At 41.7% G+C, this 20548-nt stretch overlaps 1 protein-coding gene and 1 long non-coding RNA gene across 5 annotated transcripts in view; one reads left to right on the forward strand and one right to left on the reverse strand.

Annotated features, from left to right (window-relative positions):
- Window positions 1-1475: 1475 nt before the first annotated feature.
- PCBP1 (poly(rC) binding protein 1) lies at window positions 1476-3152 on the reverse strand. The gene has a single exon (XM_028514772.2). It carries the CDS (start codon window positions 2910-2912, stop codon window positions 1842-1844), a length of 1071 nt encoding a protein of 356 aa, XP_028370573.1. The 5' UTR covers window positions 2913-3152; the 3' UTR covers window positions 1476-1841.
- Window positions 3153-3654: 502 nt separating this feature from the next.
- LOC118501132 overlaps window positions 3655-20548 on the forward strand; it is a 143416-nt gene continuing 126522 nt past the window's right edge. For 3 of the 4 annotated variants that reach the window (XR_004903730.1, XR_004903731.1, XR_004903732.1), the window contains exons 1-2: window positions 3656-5161; window positions 7693-7857. This is a non-coding gene — a long non-coding RNA (uncharacterized LOC118501132). Of the gene's footprint in view, window positions 5162-7692; window positions 7858-20548 lie in introns of all 4 variants that reach the window. The other variant, XR_004903729.1, reaches the window with a different exon arrangement.

Raw genomic sequence — 20548 nt, forward strand, 5'->3', positions numbered from 1 at the left:
ATGGGCTTTTACCTTCTTGCAACCTAAAGTATATTGAAGTTTACTGTGTTGTTACAAGCTGTTCTGCTTCATATATGTGCTCTCATTTTTTTCACAAGCCCAGATGAGTACTTTTACCACCATCATTTTAAGCTGACACAAAGTGATTTGCCCAATTGAACTCAGGTTGAACTCCAGAATTTGGGCTCCTTTCAGTGACTTCATGCCTAACTCCAGAGCAGAGAAGACCCCACTTTTACCTCCAAGGACTCAGAATCAGGTCTGCACCTCAGAAAAAAAGGAGCAGATGCCCTGGAGAGTTAAGTCTCAACATATATTTATTGTGGATAAAATTCTTCCGTTGTAATTTGTTAGTGATCTCCTCCAGTGCCTGGGGTGTGAACTACACTTTGTCACTTGTCTATTGTCTCATACTGTTGTTTCAGTCTATCTTTGCCTAATAATTTTTCTTCTGTCATAAGGTCCAGCCTTGTTTTTACTGGCTGATGTGGACTTGAGGCTGTTAGGCCTTCATAGCAGGACCATCCCAATCCACTAGTGAAGAGAATCAGTGGCATTCAAATCTAAGAACCTTTGGTAGTGTTAAAGATGCAGCCTTCTGAATAAATTTGGGGTGGGACTCACAAATCCGAATTTTTAACTCCAAGGTCATTCCTAGGCCGTAACAGCCAATGCTGTCTACTACATTCCTGCTTGTGAGGACTACCCTTTAGGTAGAATTATCTCCTGGTATAGTAATTTCTCTAAATACTGCACACAGCTGAAGAATTAGAAGCTGGGCCTCTTTTGTTTCTGGATACGCCACTTGGCAGGTGTAATAACATCCTCTGACAGGCTGCTTGCCACAGGTGCATTCTTGACACGTGTGCCCCGCTGGTACCATCCCCCATTCAGTCCTGCAGCTTAACCACCAAGACCCCTTTAGCCTTACCAACCACCCTGTAGTTGTCCTCTTCCAAGCCCTCAAGCCCACCCACCTACCCTCGCCCCTCCCCCTACTCCCCCAACCGTCCCCCCCCCCCCCGCCCAATCCTCCCCCCTTCTTCTGTGTCCCCTGGGGCTCCTCCCACCTCAGAACATTTTTTTGTTCCAGGCTGAGTTTTCCAAGTGAGATTGGGGGTGGGGATAAAGCTGGTTAGAAGGGAGGACACAGGGCCATTCAGAGGTCCTAATGAGTAGGGATACTTTTCATGTCTGAGAAAACACATTTTCTACCAGAGAAATGGGCAGAGGCCTATCTCTGGAACTTGGGCGGAGGGATGTTACTCTCCCGGAGAGAACCTGTCTCTGCAAACATCCCAAAGGAGGCCCAACCTGCAGTGTTCCTTTGTTGGGACAGAGAGGAAATGGAATCTTACCAATGAGGTGAAAAGGGCTTCAGGGAATACCAAGGATGGGGCCAGCCTTCTCCCTGCAAATGACTAACACTAAAAGGGAAGGGGGGAAAAAAAAAGCACCAACAAAGTAGTTCCCAGCTTTTTCAAATATGAAGCATTTTTTAACCAATCCATTTTTTAATTTTTAAATTCTTGACATTACAGAACTAAACTGAAATTTATTAACATTCCACTCTTACATTTCTTATCGACAAACAGAAATAAAATTCATGAGCCAAATACCCAAACCAAAACTAAAAACAGGGAAAAGCTTATAAAACTAAATATGGATCCCAGCATTAACAGCTGAACAGAGAATGTGATTTTTAAATTCTTAGCAGATGATAAAGTTGTGTAGAAACTGAACACTTACAAATTATTTAAAACCTGGAATCACTGACCAGAAATTACACATTTGGATCATGGGAAAACAGCAGAAAGGGTTATGAGTGGACCTATACTGTTCTAGCTGCACCCCATGCCCTTCTCAGAGGAAAGCCTGGCATTGATTAGATATTGGGCCAGACTAATACTGGCAGCAGAACCAGTGATAGTAACCTGCCTACCAGAGGAGCCTTCCACTGGATTGGCAATTTTGATCTGGGCCCCGGACATCTGGCGGATCTCATTAATATTGGCGCCTTGGCGCCCGATTATGCAGCCAATTAAGTTATTTGGAATGGTGAGTTCATGGGTGGTTTGAGTAGAAGCATCCAAACTTGCCCAATAGCCTTTCACCTCTGGAGAGCTGGAGTCAATTCCGGCGAATCCGGTCCCGCCGTGCATCATGGCAAAGTGACTCTGTTGTCTCGCCACCTGGTTCAGCTTGGCCAGATCCAGCGGAGAAATCGTGTGTTGTCCTTGAATCGAGTAGGCGTCTAGAGGTGGTCCCTCCAGGTCATGGGTGGCATGAGGGTAGCCCGCAGCGTCGCTGCACCGATCTTGGCCGCCCGCGCAGATGACCGGAGAGCTGGCTGGCATAGGCTGGTACGGAATGGTCATGACTCTTCCTTGCGGAGACTGGGAGAGCGTCTCCAGCATGACCAGGCAGATCTGCTTGACACACTCGGTGACAGACTGCGGCACGCCAGCAATGGTGATAGCTCGCTCGGTCGAGTTGGGCAGCATATCGCCCGCCACCTGGACCTGGGCCCCGGTACTCTCGCGGATCTCTTTGATCTTACACCCGCCTTTCCCAATAAGGGAGCCGCACTGGGTGGCCGGCACCACGAGCCTCAGGGTGACCGGGGGCCTGCTGGCCGCCGTGCTGTTGGTCATGGAGCTGTTGATATCTTCTTCCAGCTTGTCGATGATCATAGCGAAGGCCTTAAAGATGGCATTGGTGGGGCCAGTCAGAGTGATGATTCGCTCCGGACAATTCCCCTCCGAGATGTTGATCCGCGCGCCACTCTCCTCGCGGATCCTCTTAACCGACTCCCCTTTCTTCCCGATAATGCTTCCTACTTCCTTTCCGTGCATAAGCAGCCGAATGGTGAGAGTCACATTTAGTCCACTTTCAGTCACACCGGCATCCATGGCGAGCGGCGGGCGGCGTTCGGGGGAGTTGGGCTCGTTACGTGGTCAAGTCTTTGGTGGCTGGCGGGGGGAGGGGAGGTGTAGGCCCAAAACTGCCGGCGCGAGGCGAGCGAGGGCCGCGGAAGCGAGCGGGCACGGGCCGGAGGCCGCGGCGTCGTCGCAGGGGCGGGCGGCGGCGGTGGAGGGGGCGAGCGGGGCCGAGCAGGGCCGGGAGCAGCGGGCGGGCGGGTGGGCGAGGGCGCGGCGGTGGCGACTCCAGCGGCAGCCTCGGCGGTCTGGGCGGGGCGGGAAGCCCGCTTTCAACCCCGCATACCCTCTGACCCCGGAAGTGCTTGCTGCGCAGGACCCCTTGAAAAAAATGAGGACCCGTGTTCTTTTAGGTCACAAGATTACGCCAGCCTCCACAGGGTAGTTTTACAAAAACCTTTTAACAACCTGGCATTGAATATAAGGCTCCGAGGTGCAGATGCTGTGCGTCCGGCAAAGTTTTAAAACGAATATGTACTTCATTAATTCTAGTGGCGCTGGCATTTGTTTGGCAATGTTAGTGATGTAAATGGGGGCGACACGTTATTTTACTACCCTGCGAAATGTGCTTAGACGCGGAGGAATACGGCCAGACCGGACGATAACTGCAGGCAGCAGCTGGGACGCCGCGGATTTAAAACGTGCGCGTGAGGCGTAAAGGGCGCGTGCGCGAGGGCGTGGGGGAATGGGAGGGGCAGCCGCAATCTTCCGGGGGGGAAGGGAGGCGAGGCGAGGCTGTGGGGCGGGCGCGCGGGCGGGCACGTGGGGATCTTTAGTCTCCGGCGTCTGGGCACTGGGTGCCAGCTGCCACTCGGGCCCAGGCCTAGGGCTGGCGGCTGGAGAGGAGAAAGATTGATCCACTCCACTCCGCCACTGGAGTCGCGGCTTTGCTCGCGGTTTTTACGTAGTGGTAGAAACGTGGCCCTGAAAAGAATGGCGTCCATTTACATAATGCTTTGTTTGCATTTTGCAAGTTTATTTCGGAAAACCCGCAGAAACCCCACCTCCTACCCTAGTGGTGGTTTAGTCATGGCAGCTTACAGGCATTTAAAACAATAGTGTTCCTTTTGTAGACCGCATTCACTCAGGGGTTACCGACTAGTGCTTTGGGGAGCTCCTGTGTCACTCCCCGCACGGCTTGCGCTTCGCAAGGCTTTGCGGTCCTTGCCTCCCTTGGTGCTGCCGCCGTGTTCTGCACTTTCCGGGGGTGGCCCCTGACGGGCCGCCATTTTGGGAAGCCTTTCCTGCTGTTGGTGCAACTGCACATTTTCCTTGCTAAAGGAGAAAGATTGCTCTGGTTGCTGGTGTACTACTTGTGATTCCCCCCTTTCCCCTACCCTTCAGTTAAGCCAGACAGAAAAGGCCTTGTGCACAACGTGTTTGAGACTCCCTCAGGGAAAGCGACCAACGTGGCGGTCCCTTTGCCCCCCCCCCCCTTCTTCACGGGGGTAGCCGCCATGTTTCCTTAACACAAAATGGCGGCACGTGGCCCGGGGTTGCCGCCAACGAGAAATTGGGGTGGGCAAGAATGCTCTAGAAGGCGTTCTCGTCATTCTGCCATCCCCCGTGCCTGTCGGCCAGGGACCTTCCCAGCGCAGCGAGTCTTCTGAGCACTCCGATAACAATTCCCACAGCGTGGTCCAAAACCTGGGAGAAGGGAGGGAGCGATTTTTAATTCCTTTCTTACTAATTTGAACCACGAACATGAACTGTAAAATGTAGGCATGATACCGTGTCTCTTGCTCTCTTTAAATTTAATGCATAGCGAGGGCCGGTACCAATAGGTAACTTGGACCTGCAATAACAGACATTTAGCAATCACTGCCTTAAGGAATAAGGGGAAATTACTGCTTCCGTCGTCTTCTAGGACTAGAAAAGTTCAAGAAATGACATATATATTTTTAAAAAGTTTCCATGGAGAGACTAGGATGCCAATGGTTTTTTTCATGGGCAAGCTGGACAGTGAGCCTCAGTTTCTCACAACTGGTGTTCACTTTTAGTCTAGAAGAGACAGACATTTATTGTTCATTTACCGGTACCAGATCCTATACTAGACATTTTACTGCGTACTACCTAATTTATAATGATCCTCTGAGGTAGGTGGTGTTATCTTTCTTTCTTTTTTTAACAGACGAGTTCTCTTAGGCCCAGGGAGATGAAATGATTAATTCAAAGTCACACAGTGTCAAGAATGGAATCCAGACCTCCTTATTTCCTTATTGGTGAGCAAATATCCACATTTTTCTGTAAATTAGGATTCTATAATTTAACTACTATTTGAATATTTAGGTGAGCTTGTCATTTAAAGGAATCCTTCAGGTAATCTTTTGGTGGGTATTTACCCTCTATTTGTACATGTTTGGGGATTTCCAGAATTTCCTGGTGTGAGTTATACCTGTAATGGGCTCAAATGTTATTTTCTTATTAGGTGTCTAGGTGAGGATAGGGAGGGGGAAATGATTCAACCCTGCTTAACTGCTCTAGTATCTGTCAGTCCTGCCTCAGCTGTGGCACAATTTGAGTCTGTGGCACAATTTGAGTCTACCTGGCTCTGGAGCAAGCAATTTCTGTATATGACTCACTTGCTTCCTTTAGCTACCAAGAGGCATGACTTTGCCTTCCCCACCCCAACCAGGTAAAAATAAGTAATTTCACACTGGCGCCAAGCCTCTATTTCTCTGCAAATATTGACAGAGCATGACAGAGTGTTAGATAAATCATAGTCTGTGGACATTTTAGTTCAGTGTAACAAATAACTTGTGGGCCAAGCAACAAATATATGCCTAAACAGGGTTCTGCTTATGTGAGTGTTAGAAATGGAGAAAAAGGTTTTTGTTTCCTCCAACTTACATTGATATCACATATCAGACTTTTCCGAAGTGCTTTCACATTACTTACATAATTCTGTAAACAACTGACATAGATAGGTACACAACAGCAGCAATGACAATGACGAAACTAGTGCTTACCATGGCAGGTAAGTAGGCAGACACTTTGAAGCTTTGTGTTATGTCAGTGGCTCTCACATTTTTAGAAGCAAACCACTGTAAGAAGTAACATATAGTAGCAGATATATGCGCACCATGTATATAACAGAAACAAAATTTTGCAAAATGGTACTTACTGTTACTACATGCAGTGCACTCTGGTAATTTTTATTCTCTCTTTTACATTAAAAAGGTAACGCGACAAGGCCCTGGCTGGGTAGCTAAATGGGTTGGAGGGTTGGCCCAACACTTCAAGGTTGTAGGTTTGATCCCTAGTCAGGGCACATACAAGAATCAACCAATGAATGCATAAATAAGTGGAACAACAAATAGATGTTTCTCTCTCTCTCTCCCTCTCCAAATCAGTAAATAACAAAAGTTTTAAAAAGGGCGCATGAAAACTAAAGTACTGAAAAACCCATTATTAGATTGTGACTGATATGATTAATGTACACATTTAATTCTCATAGAAACTCCTGAGATGGGGTAATGTTATTTCCATTTCAGAGAGGTACAAGAGGTAAAGGATTTTGTCCAAGGTCACATAGCCAGTAAGTGGTAAGCAAGGATTTGAATTTACACTATCTGGGTCCAGTACCTATTTATTTAACCCCTAAAGTGGATGTGTTCTCCGCAGAGGGCCTTATTTTGTAGGGAGAAAGAGTTGATTAGGGTATTAAAAATATTAGCAAATGTTGCCCTGGCTGGTGTGGCTCAGTGGATTGAGCAGTGGCCTGTGAACCAGAGGGTTGCTGGTTTGGTTTCTGGTCAGGGCACATGCCTGGGTTGCTGGCCAGGTCCCTAGTGTGGGGGCATGCCAGGAGCAACCACACATAGGTGTTTCTCTCCTCTCTCTCCTTCCCCTTTGTCTAAAAATAAGGAAATAAAAAATCTTTTAAAAAGTTAGCAAATGTTAAAAACTTAGGAGACTACATTATATATAATCAAAAATTATCCTAGCCTTGGCCTGGTAGCTCAGTTGACTATACAGTGTCATCTGATACACCAAGGTTACAGGTTTGATTCCTCATCAGAGCACATACAAGAATCAACCAATGAATGTATAAATAAGTGGGACAATAAATTATTGTTTCTCTCTCTCTCTTTGCCCCATCTCTAAAATCAATTTTTCAAAAATTAAAAAAAAGAATCCTGATTGAAAGCATTCTGGTCCTTTAAATCTGCCATCTATTTATTATCTCTAAAGAAAATTTTATCCATTAGGTCTTTCTTCACAAGACTGCCTATTTTAAGCCTTTTCTGCCAGAAATATTCCCTTAATTTCTTATCTGAGTACTCCTAGGACTCTACCCTCCTCCTCATTGAAGTCTTACCTTTCCTAGCTCTCAACCTTCCCATTCCTTCAGAGTCCTACATCTCCTCCCTAGAGAAGCTCACATTTAGCTGTTGATTAAATTGTAATGTGTCTTGGTGTTGATAGTATGTTGTACAGGCCACAGGTAACTTGGGTGAACCTGAGATCTGGCAAAAAGTACAGTTGGACTTGGGAATTTGTGACTCTGGCCCCTCAGTCCAACTCTATATCGCTGATTAGCTTTGAGACTTCCATATCCCAGTTCATTTATCTTGGCCTCAGTTTCACCATCTGTTAAAAAAAAAAGAGATTAAATGATCTCTAAGACCCCTTTTAATTCTATCCAGTGAGTAATGATATTTGATGATCTCAGTTACTTATCCCTGGAGGGGAGGGTTATGAAAATAATGTATCTTATTTACTTACTGTAAATTCTCCACTTCTTTCTCAGATCTGCACTGTCTTGTGGATAGGTGAGTGAATTCCACACCACCCATTTTATAGATGAAGACAGTGAGATAATGGAGCAACTGACTATAAATAGTCACCGCCCTATCCTTGGAGTCTCACATATGACTCTTCTCCTCCCAACTTGAGTGCCTTCAGGTTGGTTAAGGTGAGTCAGGCTTAGACTTTGGAAATTGAACCACTGGATTTATGCTCCATTCAGAGGAAGGATTTTTGCTTCCTCTTACCTCACACTGGCTTGTTATAAGAACCTTTCAAAGTGAGTTCACATTATTTATTTAATCATCACAGACAATGTTGCCAGGAAGGTATTCTGCTTGTTGTATGAAAGAGCCATGTTTAGATCAGAGTAGTGAAATGAATTGCTCAAGTTTACACAGCTTATTAGGATCTGAGCTGATCCTCTTGAGTCCTAGTTGTGGATTGTCCTTTCCTGAGCTTCTGGTGCTTGTGACACTGACTTTGACACATGGAATGGTCTTATCTGAAACTCAGAAGCTTTCCATCCAGTCTTTATTGTTCTGTTCCAGAACATTAATCCACGTATGTTAGGGTTCTAACTCTTTTAGTTTAAGAGCATCTCTTCTTTTTTATTCTCTTTCACATTTATGGGTTTGGTAAATGGTGGGCATGATTCCTCAGTAAAACTCTTGGGTTCCCAGTGGGCAGGGATCACATTTTTTTCTCTAATAAATTACCTGGCCCAGCAAATACACTATAGCTTTTTAAATTTGCCCTACTAACGTAGCAGCATTTTTTTTTCCCAAAAACATGGTTTCGTTTCCTTTTCTCCCTTCATATTAGCTTTACATTTCTTTTTTACTTAAAATTATACTAAATTAAGAGCACTCTTCTCATATTACTTTTGGAGTGCAGCCTAAAAATGTGGATAGTAACAATTTGACTTTAATTGCTGGTGACCCTGCATTGCTGTTATGGGGTCACTACTTGTATCATTAGAAACAGAAGAAATATGTTGGCGTGCCTTACGGAAGTGATGAGGAGATACAGCAACATCCTTGGCCTAAGTTCTCCCAGTTGGGCAACGCAGTGCCATGGATTCCCCAGGGTCACTCTGAAATGAGGCATGGAGAAGGGGTTGTGGAGAAAAGTTAAAGGGAAAATGAGAACATTCAGAGTGAAAGTGCAAAGTATTGAAAGTGAGGAAGAAAAAAAGGTAAGAAAAAGAAAGAGAAAATAATAGGGCAGAAAAGGGGAGAATACAGGGTTAGTGGAAGGGAGGTGAAGAGAATAACCCAGAGGTCCATTATCCCATCCTGTGGTGTGGGGTGCACAGGCTGCTGTCTTGCACCAGGAAGAGCAGTTGGTATGGTAACTCCTCCTTGAGCTGATTTTGAACAGAACATCTCTTTTTCTAAACCTCTATTTTCAGTGTTAGGAGAATTTTTTTTTGTTTTTGCTATCAGCTGGGGATGTGATTAGATGCCAGTAATTTTAATATCAATACCAGTTCAATTGGTTTGTTAAGGAAAATGTGCTACAAAAATCACATAAGGTATTCTAAGTTAAATTTCATCTCATTCATTCATTCATTAAACACTTATTGATTGCTTGCTATATTCCAGACACTAAGGATATTCAAATGAATAAGATCCTGTCCTTGCCTTCAAGATGTGTATGGTTGCAGAGGGAGACAGACTCATAAGTAGATTTACAATACACTGCATTAAAGTACAATATTAGGATATGAGTAAGCAAGGGGTGCTATGGGCTCAGAGGAGGAACCTTGATTCAGTCTTGGAGGGGATTCAGTGAATCTAGGCTGCCTAAGAGCAGTTGACATTCAGGCTAAATCCCAAGTTGGCAAATTGCAAGGTGGAGGGCAGGGAAGAGTATTACAGGCAGAGGGAACACAGTTCATTCAGAAGTTACATTCATTTAAGGGAGGTATGAACAATGTTTGCATGATCTAGTTTTTGGTGATTATTTTTCTACTGCTTCAGAAATGTAAACTATTGAGACTTGACTTTTTTGCTAGAGCACAAAGTTAAAGTTCTTATTTTGTAGCAGTAATTCTCTTTTAAGATGAAGACACCAGAAATTGCACTTTCTGTCTTAGAGAGTGTAAGGACAAAAATGTAAATAAAGCACAGCTTTTGAATCAGCAAATGATCATTAACCTTTTGTGCAGTAAAAGAGAAAAGTGTATGCATAGCATACCCCTCTCTCATTCAGCTTTTGGATTTGATTGTGTTCTGCTTTGTTTTTAAAGGGGTGTGTGTGTGGAAATTTAGGGTCTTTTGCTAGGCTGTTTGAGTTAGGGAGGAGGAAAAACAGTTGAAGAGTAATTGCTACTTTATGGCAGAACAAAACAAATACATTTAAATAGCTCATTTCTCTTGATTCTACTTCCTGAGCACAAGCAAGATAGTTGGGGATGTTGTTTCAGAAAGACAATTGAACCAAAGTGTTAACTAAACAATATTCACTGTGTAAAATCTGTTGTGTCTAGATTTAAGAGCATTGATTTTTTTTGTTTTGTTTTGTTTTTTGTTTTTCAGAGACATAGGTATAGCTGCATTAAACAACACTGGGATTTTACCTGGATTAAAAGATAAAAAGTGATGTGTGTGGAGTAGGGAAGAAAGTGCTTAGAAAATAGCACATAGATTCAGTAGTCATTTCTCAGTTGTCTTCTTTCTTGACCTACGAGTAGTATTTGACACTCCTTTGCACTCTAGTTTCACTTGGCTTCCAGGATACCACTTCCTTGGGTCTACTCCTACCTCATTGGTCCCTCCTTCTCAACCCCTCTCCCCTTTTTTGGCTGATTCTACTTCTTTCCTCATCCTCCAATGATGGGGTACTCAAATCAGTCCTGGGAGCCTTTCTTTGTCTACACTTATTTCCTAGGTACTCTATTTCAAGACTTTAAATATCACATGTACCCTGACAGTTCTCAAGTCTATATTACTAGTGTGAGTGTCTTCCCTGAACTCAAGACTCTTACATACCACTGTTTACTAGATACCTCCTCTTGGGTATCTAATAGCTTCTTGAAGTTAACGTATTCAAAATATTAACTCTGGAAATTCTTCTCTCAAACCGCATGTCTCTGGCAGTTCCTCCCATCTCTGTTTCTGTTGTATTGAGTATATGGAAGACTCTCTCCTGTCTCTTTCTTTCTCATCTAATATACCAGCAGGTCCTGTCAACTGTATCTTAAAATAATATATCCAGGAACTGAACACATCTCACCACTTTCTCTATTACTATTGGAGTATTTTCTAAATGGTTTTCCTCCTTTGCTGTTGGTCCCCTCAGATTGAAAACTAAAGTCCTTACAGTGGTCTGCAAGGCCACATAGCATCTTTAGCACTACCCTCTCCCATGTGCTCTGTCTTTATCTTCTACTACTTTGCCCTTGTGCTCTAGCCACACTGGTCTTGTAGTTGCTCCAATATGTCAGACACCTTTGGAACTTTGTAGTTTTCTCTGCCTGGAACACTTGTTCCAGATATTAGGCTGTCCTCCTTCCTTGCCTCCTTCAGGATTCTGCTTAACTGTCACCTAATCTGTGAGGCATTCCTTGACCATCCTATTTAAAAGTAAAAGCCCTGTTCTGCTCTCTGTTTTCCCTGTCCCCCTTCTCTGCTTTATTTTTCTCTGCAGAATTTATTGCTATCTGACATAATATTTATTCTGAAATTTATAGAATGCTGCCTACTATGTGCAAGGCACTGTTCTAGGGACTTTCTCTACTGTAGCTTATGTATTCTCATCTACAACTAAAATATAAATTCTGTGATGCCTACGACTTTGTTTTGCTCATTGCTCTCTCTCTCCTAGAAAACAATGCCTAGCCCTAGGAGTTGAATGAATATTCAAATTTTAAACAAAAACGTATTGAATATATAGAGGGTTGTGCACCAGATAATGAGGGAAAATATCTGTATGAATAAGACATTGTTCCTACCCTCAAGTTTCTTAGGCTAAAAAATTATTTTGACCTAAACAGTGCTGTGATCTTTAGCAGGATAAAGTAATACATCATGTTGGAATTGATGTAAGGACCTTTCGCTTTGTGGGATGACACCCAGCCAACTGAACCATACACCATTTGGGGCCAATTTTACTTCTTGTGAGGATTAAATGACTAAATAGTATAATAGTTTTGAAATAGGAGAATGAAAAGGGAAGGAGTTAGAGGACCAATAATTTCTTTTTTTTTAAGCAAATACTATGTATCTCTGCTTTATTTTCAAAAAATAATTTTATTTATATATATATATATATTTAAAGATCTTACTGAATTATTTTTTAGAGAAGAGTGGGAGAGAAACATCAGTGTGAGAGATATATCAATCAGCTGCCTCTTATACATCCCTAACTGGGGACCTGGCCTGCAACCCAGGCATGTGCCCTGACTGGAAATTGAATTGGCGACCTTTTGGTTTGCAGGCTGACACTCAATCCACTGATTCACACCAGCCAGGGTGAAAAGTTAATTTTAATAAGCATGTTTCTTTTCTAATGAGAGCAATGAAGCTTTGAAAACAAAGACTAATGTATTGCTTTCCTTAGAGTAGCAAGTCTATAGAAAATATTTCCTTGTCTCTCCACCCAGATACTTATCCCTGTATTGCATGAGGGAAATGAAATGCTAGAACCCCACCCCAGGCTGTCCAGTGAGCTGGTATCTAGGTAGGAAAACAAGCATTTCCTTTGAGATGAAATTGAAACTCAGGTAGTAGTATTTGAGAGAGGCTCAAAGGGATCTGTGATGATAACAATAATAGTAATGGCTAACCTTAATGGATTAGGCACTGTGCTAAGCATGTTTTGTGGGTCTTATTTTAACAATATAACAACCATATGAGCCTGGTACTGTGAGAAGTAGAACAGTATTTGGAGTAAGGAACATAGACTCTGAGGTCAGACCTGCAGGGATACCTCAGCTTTGCCAGTAACTAGCCATGTGGCCTTGATTAAGGAAGTAGCCTCATTTTTGTCATCTGTATCTGTAAAATGAGGGTAATAATAGTACCTGCTTCATAAAGTAGTTGTAATGATTAAATGATGTAAGTCACGTAAAGTGCTTAACAGTGCTTGGCACATGGAAAGTGCTCACCAAATGTCAGCTGTTATCATAATTAAAATAGTTATTATTAACAGATGGAGAAACAAAGACATAGAGAGAGGTAAGGTTATTTGCCTAAGTGACACAGCAAATAAATGATGGAATTTACTCCCAGACAGTTAGACTCCAGAACTCTTGTTCTTAACCATTACATCACATCACCCTCATGGGTTGAGAAGAGACTGGATAAAAACTGTGTTTTGTTCAACTTCAGATAGCATAGATGTAAAAGTCAGGCTTTGGTTTGGGCCTACCTAATCTGTATTTGTGGTCCTAAGCATCTTATCACCATAGCATGTGCTTGGTTATTCTTTGAGTTGACCTTCCCTTGATCCAAAGAAATGAATGAGTGATGGGTTAATGATGTTCTTGTCTATAACTAACCCATTGGGTATTCCTTGGCTGGGGCCAGGAAATGGAGCTAATAAACACCTATGCCCTTCCCAGTGCTCTTTGGATCAGAAATAGAAGCTTGTCTGGTCTCCTTTATTAGTATGATTGTTTTTCTTTTTAATACAACTAACTGGTATGATGAGAAGCAGAGCAATATATGCATTGAATACTTTCTATGTGCCATGCATTTTACCTGGATTATCTCATCCTATCTGTAAAATAATGCTATGAAATAGTTGCTCTTGTTCCTATTTTATAGAAGCAAAGAGAAAGTTAGGAAACCTGCTTAAAGTCACAAAGCAAGTGGTACAGCTACCATCTGAATAAGCAGTCTGGTTCCAGAGTCCATGCTCTTAACCTCTTTTCTCTACTGTTGCTATTTCTCTCTTACCTGTGTAAAGTACATAGTATGGGCCTGGTGGCTTAGTAAGGCCAATTCTATTCTTCCCATTGGAAAAATGGGAAGATTTTGACTGTTGGGACTGTGATCTGATCTTGACCCTGTCACCAGCTTGCCTGGTACAGGACTTCACTTTCCTCAGCATATTGTCCTCACTCATTAAATAAATGTGTTGCTCTAGCTGGTCTCTGAGATCCCTTCTCACTCTGATTTTCTGTGATTGATCATGTGAAGTGAGGAGAGTAACATCAGCTCAGCTTCTTGCTATTTCTTTTTTCAGCTCTTTGATTTTGAAGCAGTGGTATTTGTGAGTTTTAGGGAGTCTGCTTTGTGCAGGGAAGATGCCAGATTTCAGGGCAGAGAGTGAGCGCCTTCCTGAAGAAGGTAGGTCTGGTCTCTTTTTTGAGGTTGGTTGCCAGGGGAACCTAGCCTCTGGCCAGCAACAGTCAGGAATGCTTTGGTTGAGGGTTGGGTACAGATAACTAAAACAAGCAGCACATTTAGGTTTCACTTTCCAAACTGCCCCCCACCCCCTAGCTCACTTTTCTTTTGAGGCTGCTAGTTTTATACACTTTCTATATGATAGGTACTATTTTAAGTACTTTCAAAGTATATTATTTAATCTTCATAGTAATGGTATGAGATAGGTACTGTTCTACATTTACAGATAAAGAAAATGAAGCAAGCAGTTAAATACTTTGTCTATATTTACTCAAATGGAAAGTGGTATCAAATCTATTAAGTTATAATACCTGGTTGGAGCTTTTTAAAAAAAAAGCAGAAGGAGGGCTTTTTAGTTATTTATTAGTGGGTTTTTGTTTTGTTTTGTTTTGCTTAGAATGATAGACACTTGGAGTTGGAAAGGGCCTTTACAATAATAGTGTCAAGCTCCTTGTCTTCAGACTGTCATCCAGTTAGTTACAGGAATGCTTTTTGTCATCCCCTTGACAAATGATCATCCAGTTCCTTTTGAATACTTCCACCACTGGGGAGCTCATCGCTTCTTGAGGAATCCTATTATATGGTTGAACAGCTCTCACTGGCAGGAAATTATTTCTTATTTTGAATTGTAATCTAATGAGATGACTTACCAGTTTTAGGCCTGTCCCCTGGAACCACGCAGGAGAAATATACCATATTTTGCTGTGTATATTTTGCACACTTTTTTGCCCAAATTTTTTAGGGAAAAATAAAGATGCATTACACATGCCTATAGTACTAATTCCATATCTATATAAATATTAATTCTTCTATTTATGCTTATGTGTTAAAAGTGTAATTCTAGAAAGCAATAATGATATCCATATGCAAAATGATACTTGGGAATACGATAATCAGTTTTGTTTCTAAATATAAATAAATAACAAAATGAATTAAAAGATTAAAATGAAAGATTTTTTTCCTGAAAGTTTGGGCCAAAAATGTGGGTGAGCATTATACATGGCAAAGTATGGGTAATCCATCTTCCACACACCAATTTTGTGAATGTTGGAAGATAGTCTTTCTATTTATAAGGCATATTTGCAGTTTTGTTGTAGCATCTAAACTTGTATTCAATTGAGATTGGTCTTCACAAAAGTGATCTCTATCTCTTACTACTTTGCAAGTACAGCCTTGCAACAAATGAATGCTTTACTTCTTGTGAGTAGTTAGGCACAAAGTGTGGGCCCTTCCCATGTTTTTGGAGAATGAACGGATAGTAAGCTGAATCTGTACAACTGTATATGAGTCTGGAGGTAGTCTCCTACTCTTGTAATCTCTAGGACATTAGGTTGCTGCCCTGTACACAGAGCCCTCAAAATGGCTGGAAGTTTATCTGGGCACTTGAGGAAATTGCATTTCCTTCATCAGACCACTAGGTGATGAACGACTCACAAACCCAGACTGCCAAGCAAGCTGTGTATAGGACAATTTTTGTTTGTGTTTGGAAAGGCTATCAAAAGTCATCTGGTACAACTTCATTAAAAGGCTTTTTGGGGGGAAGAGGGAAACACATGTATACTTTGTCTTTCCCAGCTTTTTTCCTCCTTTTTTTAAATTTACTGATTTTAGAGAGAGGAAGGAGAAGAAAGAGAAAGAAACATCAAGTCGTTATTCCACTTATTTATGCATTCATTGGTTGTTTCTTACATGTATCCTGAGTGGAGATTGAACCCGCAACTTTGGCATATTGGGATGACACTCTCACCAAATGAGTTACCTGGCCTGCCCAGGCTGTCTTTCCTGGTGGCTTAGTTCCAATCTTAAATATTTATTTGACTAGGACACTTCTTTGAGTGATTTTCTTAGAAAATGGGCATGGATGATACTTTCAAGTTCCTTATATATCCAAGTATTTTTTTCTTTAACTTTCACGCATGTAAATGGTATCTTGTTTGGATTTAGTTTTCTTGAATAGTAGTCCTAGTTTCTACAAAGTCTGTGTGCAGCTTTCTACTATCTTCATTTTCTGGTGATATAGATGGAAAGTCCTTTGTCAACTGGATAATTTTTTTCTTTGAAATAATAACCTGTTCTTTCTTTCTGGAAGCTTATAAATTTTTTCATGCTTAGATTTTCATCACGATATGTTTAGGTGTGTGTCTTTTTCAAATAACTCCGCTTGCCATGTGATGAATCTTTTAGACTTCAAAACTTCAGGGAAGTTTTATTGCTTTCCTTCCATCTGTTTCCAACCTCCTTCTTTATGGATAAGGAAACTGAGCCCAAGGTCACTCAGCTAGTTGGAAGTGAACGTCAAGACCTGACCAATGTGGCTCAGTTGATTGGGCGTTATTCTGCAAAGTGAAAGGGTTCTGGTTCAGTTCCCAGTCAGGGCATATGTCTAGGTTGCGGGTTCTGTCCCTGGTCAGGGAGTGTGTGAGAGGCAACCAATCAATGTTTTTCTCCCTTTCTTTCTCCTTCCCTCCCCCTCTCGCTAAAAAAATAAATAAATAGATAAAAATTTTAAAAAATAAAAATGAACCTCAAGCAAATACCTTGACCCCTTTGATGAGCTATAGACTTTCAATACAATGAAAGCAATGTATTGAATATTGCTCTAATGAGAGGACTATCATGAACAACTTGGAAATATTTTAGTGAGACAGGAGTTTTGCCAAGGGTTTGTGTGGAGATGAAGAAGGAAGAAGTGATTAAATTCATTATGATCAAAATGTGGCCTATTTGAAAGAAAGACTGAAAATTCACCAGTCCCCTGGTATCCCAGCTATTAGAGCTACCTCAAAGCTCCTAAAACTTTAATAAAGCCAGGAAGTTGATTGAACACTTGGAGAATTAGATATTTAATTATCAGAAGTTGGATAAGAATGGGCATGCCCTGTTGTAAATATTGGAAAACATAAAAATGGTATCTGAAGGCTTGGAGACAGACATCATAAACTATGTCTTATCAGTGGTCTGGTTTCTGTTTTGAGTTCCAGCCTAGGAGTCTGTTCTGTTGGGAATCACTCATTCCTGGCTCTGTTGATCTCTGGATTTCCCCAGCCCTTCAGTCCTTTTCAGTTTTGAAATGAAACCTACCCCACAGGGTGTGGTCAGGTACCTGGGAGGACTTTGACAGCTCACACCAGGTTGTTTTCTTTCTGGAGCCGTCTGGTATGCGACTGCGTGCGATATAAGGCTCAGCAGGTTGTGATACAGACTAATTGATGGTGATTCAGCCTTGCGTAAGGACTAGGCAGTATTATTTCTTTGCACAGCAAAGAAAACCTGTAGACCAAATATATTGTCTTTCATCCTCCAATTTGAAAGTTAAGAGCACACTCTCTAGAGATCTGCCATGATATTTTCCTGTCTTTGGTTTACTAAAGAAGGAAAGGCTTTTTTCAGTATCTTTTCTTGTAGAGACTCTTTTCTTGTCTGGAAGGAGCCAAGATCCTGGTGCCTTCTGCGGCCTCAGCTCGTCAACTTTTAAATTGTTCCTCCTGGAATTGCTGTTCTGATATGAGGAGACTCTTCTGCATGCCCCTAGACAAATACTCATATATACCCATTCACAGAATACAGCTTCTCTTCTTCTCTTTGCTATAAACCTGGTTTCCATCATATTATAACACTTCACTTGGAATTTTTATAAGAGCATTTGGCTCTTCCTTCAACTTACCCCATACCATTTCCCCCTAATTTTGCCTGACTGTCCCTTGGCCCCATTCTCCAGCATTGAAGAGCTGCTTCCAAACCTTCAATACCTTTTTTCCTTGAATCTTGTGATGGCCAGCAAGGCTGCCTGATCTCTGTCCTTGATGAGCATCTATACTCATTCTCTCATGTTTGTTTAGGATTTTGGTGTCTGACCTCCCTTCCTGGGGCTCTGGCTAAGCCTGGGAATTGGTGGCCAAGCTTAGCTTGAGGCCAAGGATATAGGATAGAACATAGAATTATGGGAGTTGGAGTTAATTTTACAGATATGGGCAAATGGAAAACCAGAAGGTTAGAACATCAAGGTCAGTATCAGGATGGGGATGGAAGGAACAGAGAAAACTTAGTATCTGAAGGAAAGGATATCCTTTGCAGGCTCCTTGTTCTCACTTTTAAAAGAAATTTATAGTTATTATTTTTTTAGAATAGTTTGGTTCACAGCAAGGTTGAAATCAATACATTGTAGATATTTTGAATACTTCTACTCCCACATTTTAATTATTTTTGCATTCTCCAAAGATAACCTCTTAGTGGTTTGCAATGTTCCTTCCAGACTTTTTTCTGTATGTTTGCATACATATGTATGAGCCCAGAAAAATTTAAAGTATTATTTTTGTTTTTTATTTATTTACACAAATGGGGTTACATTTTATGTGTTGTTCTGGTATTTCTTTCTTTGATTCAGTAATATGCTTTTGACAGTATTCCATGTTGGTACACAAAGGTACTTATTCTTGTTGGCTACTGTATAATGTTTCATAGAATATGTATACTGTATTTCATTTAGCATTTTTCTTATGGGACATTAAGTTATCTATAGTTTTTTGTTATGAATGATGCTTATGTTTTAAATGTCAGCATTCCGTTCCTAGGACTTTTTTCCCTTTTCTTCATATTCTCTCTAGGTGATCTCAACCTCTCTGATGGCTTCGGTTCATGTCTCTACATGGATGATACCTAAATCTCTTTCCAGACCAGAGTATCCAACTGCTCATATGGACAACTTCACTAGATTTTTTTGCAGACATGGCAAAATGCAGCCTCTTGCTCTTCCCCACTTGTTCCTCATCCAGTGTCCTATCATGTGGTAAATAGCACCATTGACCCACACAGTTGTTAGGCCCCAAAGCCTAGTAGTAATTGTAAGTCCTCCCTTCCCTTCCCACAGCCATCAGTCAGCTTATCACTAGGACTTGTTCCCCCATACCCCCAATATTTCTTAAATCCTTTCTGGAATGCTTTCTTTCCTCCTTCATTGCCATTATGTACCTTAGTTTCCTAATTTATCAAATAGAGTATTTGTGAGTTTTACATGAATTAATATATATCAAATGCTTAAGGAGGGATTGGCTCCTGCTTTTCCTTCCTTCCCTCCCCCTCCCCTTTTTCTTCCTCCACTCCTCCTCCTCCTTATTGCCTTAGTTGGTTGTTGTCTTCGTAGTTGTCGTTGTGTTGTTATTCTTCTCATTCTCTCCTCTATAGTCTCTGTCTTCAGTCTTGATTTTTATCCTCTCCCTCTTCCATTCTCCATGTTGCAGCCAGAGTGGTCTTTGTAAAATGTAAGAATGATTGTGATCTAATCTCCATGTTTAGAAATCCTTCAGTGATCTTTTTGCATATACTATACCCCCACCTAGAATGCTTTTCCCCTTGATCTTTGAATGGCTGGTTCCTTTTTATTGAGATGCTGCTTTTAAATGTCATCTCAGAGAGGCCTTATCCTGACCACCTAATGATTCTAAAGTGGCCACCCATGTACTTTCTATAATATCACCTATTGTAGTTTTTTGCATAGTGCTTAGCAATATGTGACAGCTTCATATGTCTTATGAAGCTCTTCTTGGTCTGTCCAGTATCATCTGCCTCATAGTATACCCTCTACCTTGTCCTCCCCACCGCCTTAGTACATCCCGTCTCTTTGTATGTGGTTTCTTGCTTCACAACCTTTGCATATACTGTTCTTTCTCCCTGGAATACTCTTTCTCAAATGCCCTGCCACTGTCTGGGTATCTCCTATTTATACTTTAAGTTTCAGCTTAGGTGTAACTTCACCTTACTAGCCTTTTTAACCTTACAGTTCTGCAAGTATTGCCTTTAATTATCATGCATATTGTAATTATGTGTTTATCTCCTTATCTAGACTGTAAATTCTGTTGGATAAAGGCCCATATCTTACCCACCAAGTATTCTTAGTCCTATCTGCTGTGGGTTGGAAGGATCCCTTGAGTTGTGGGTGGTGGGTAGGAGGGATGTAATACCAGGAGTATCACCTGAGGGGAAACAAAGTATGTCTTAAAATGTTAGGGTGAGGTCTAGCCATTTGCCCCTGGCTTATTGTAATTCTCATTATTCCATCATCTTTAGTGATGCCAGTGTTTACCTGGCTGAACCATCTAACATTCTTGTGTCTCACTGAGACACATTCATAAAATCAAAGTAAGCCTGCCAGGGAACTTGTCCATGAAGCGGGTGTGAATGCTGAGGACAAAGGCTGAGTCTCTGGGTAGGCCAATTATTTACTCCTAGTGACTTATGGGAGAATAACTGAGAGTGCAGTGGAATCCTAAGCAAAGAAGGAAGCAAAAGGCTTTAGGGATAGGGTGAGGCAAAGATGAAACAGGAAGCTGAATCATTAGCTCAGAAACGTAGAGAATCAGGATAGCGGGTGGAGTGTAAGAAAAGACAGAGCAGGCAGTTCAGGATTAGGACCATAAATAATCTTGAGGATTACTTAAATTATGTTCTAGCATTTTTAGCTCTTTAGTGTGGAACCAGCTTTTGGATTATAAGAAGCATTAGGTAGTT

Source organism: Phyllostomus discolor, chromosome 6 (assembly GCF_004126475.2).
Source record: "Phyllostomus discolor isolate MPI-MPIP mPhyDis1 chromosome 6, mPhyDis1.pri.v3, whole genome shotgun sequence".
Lineage (NCBI taxonomy): Eukaryota > Metazoa > Chordata > Mammalia > Chiroptera > Phyllostomidae > Phyllostomus > Phyllostomus discolor.

What these genes read in the sequence shown, in the direction of transcription:
- PCBP1 (XM_028514772.2), bottom strand. Translation starts at nt 2,912, where the DNA reads ATGGATGCCGGTGTGACTGAAAGTGGACTAAATGTGACTCTCACCATT.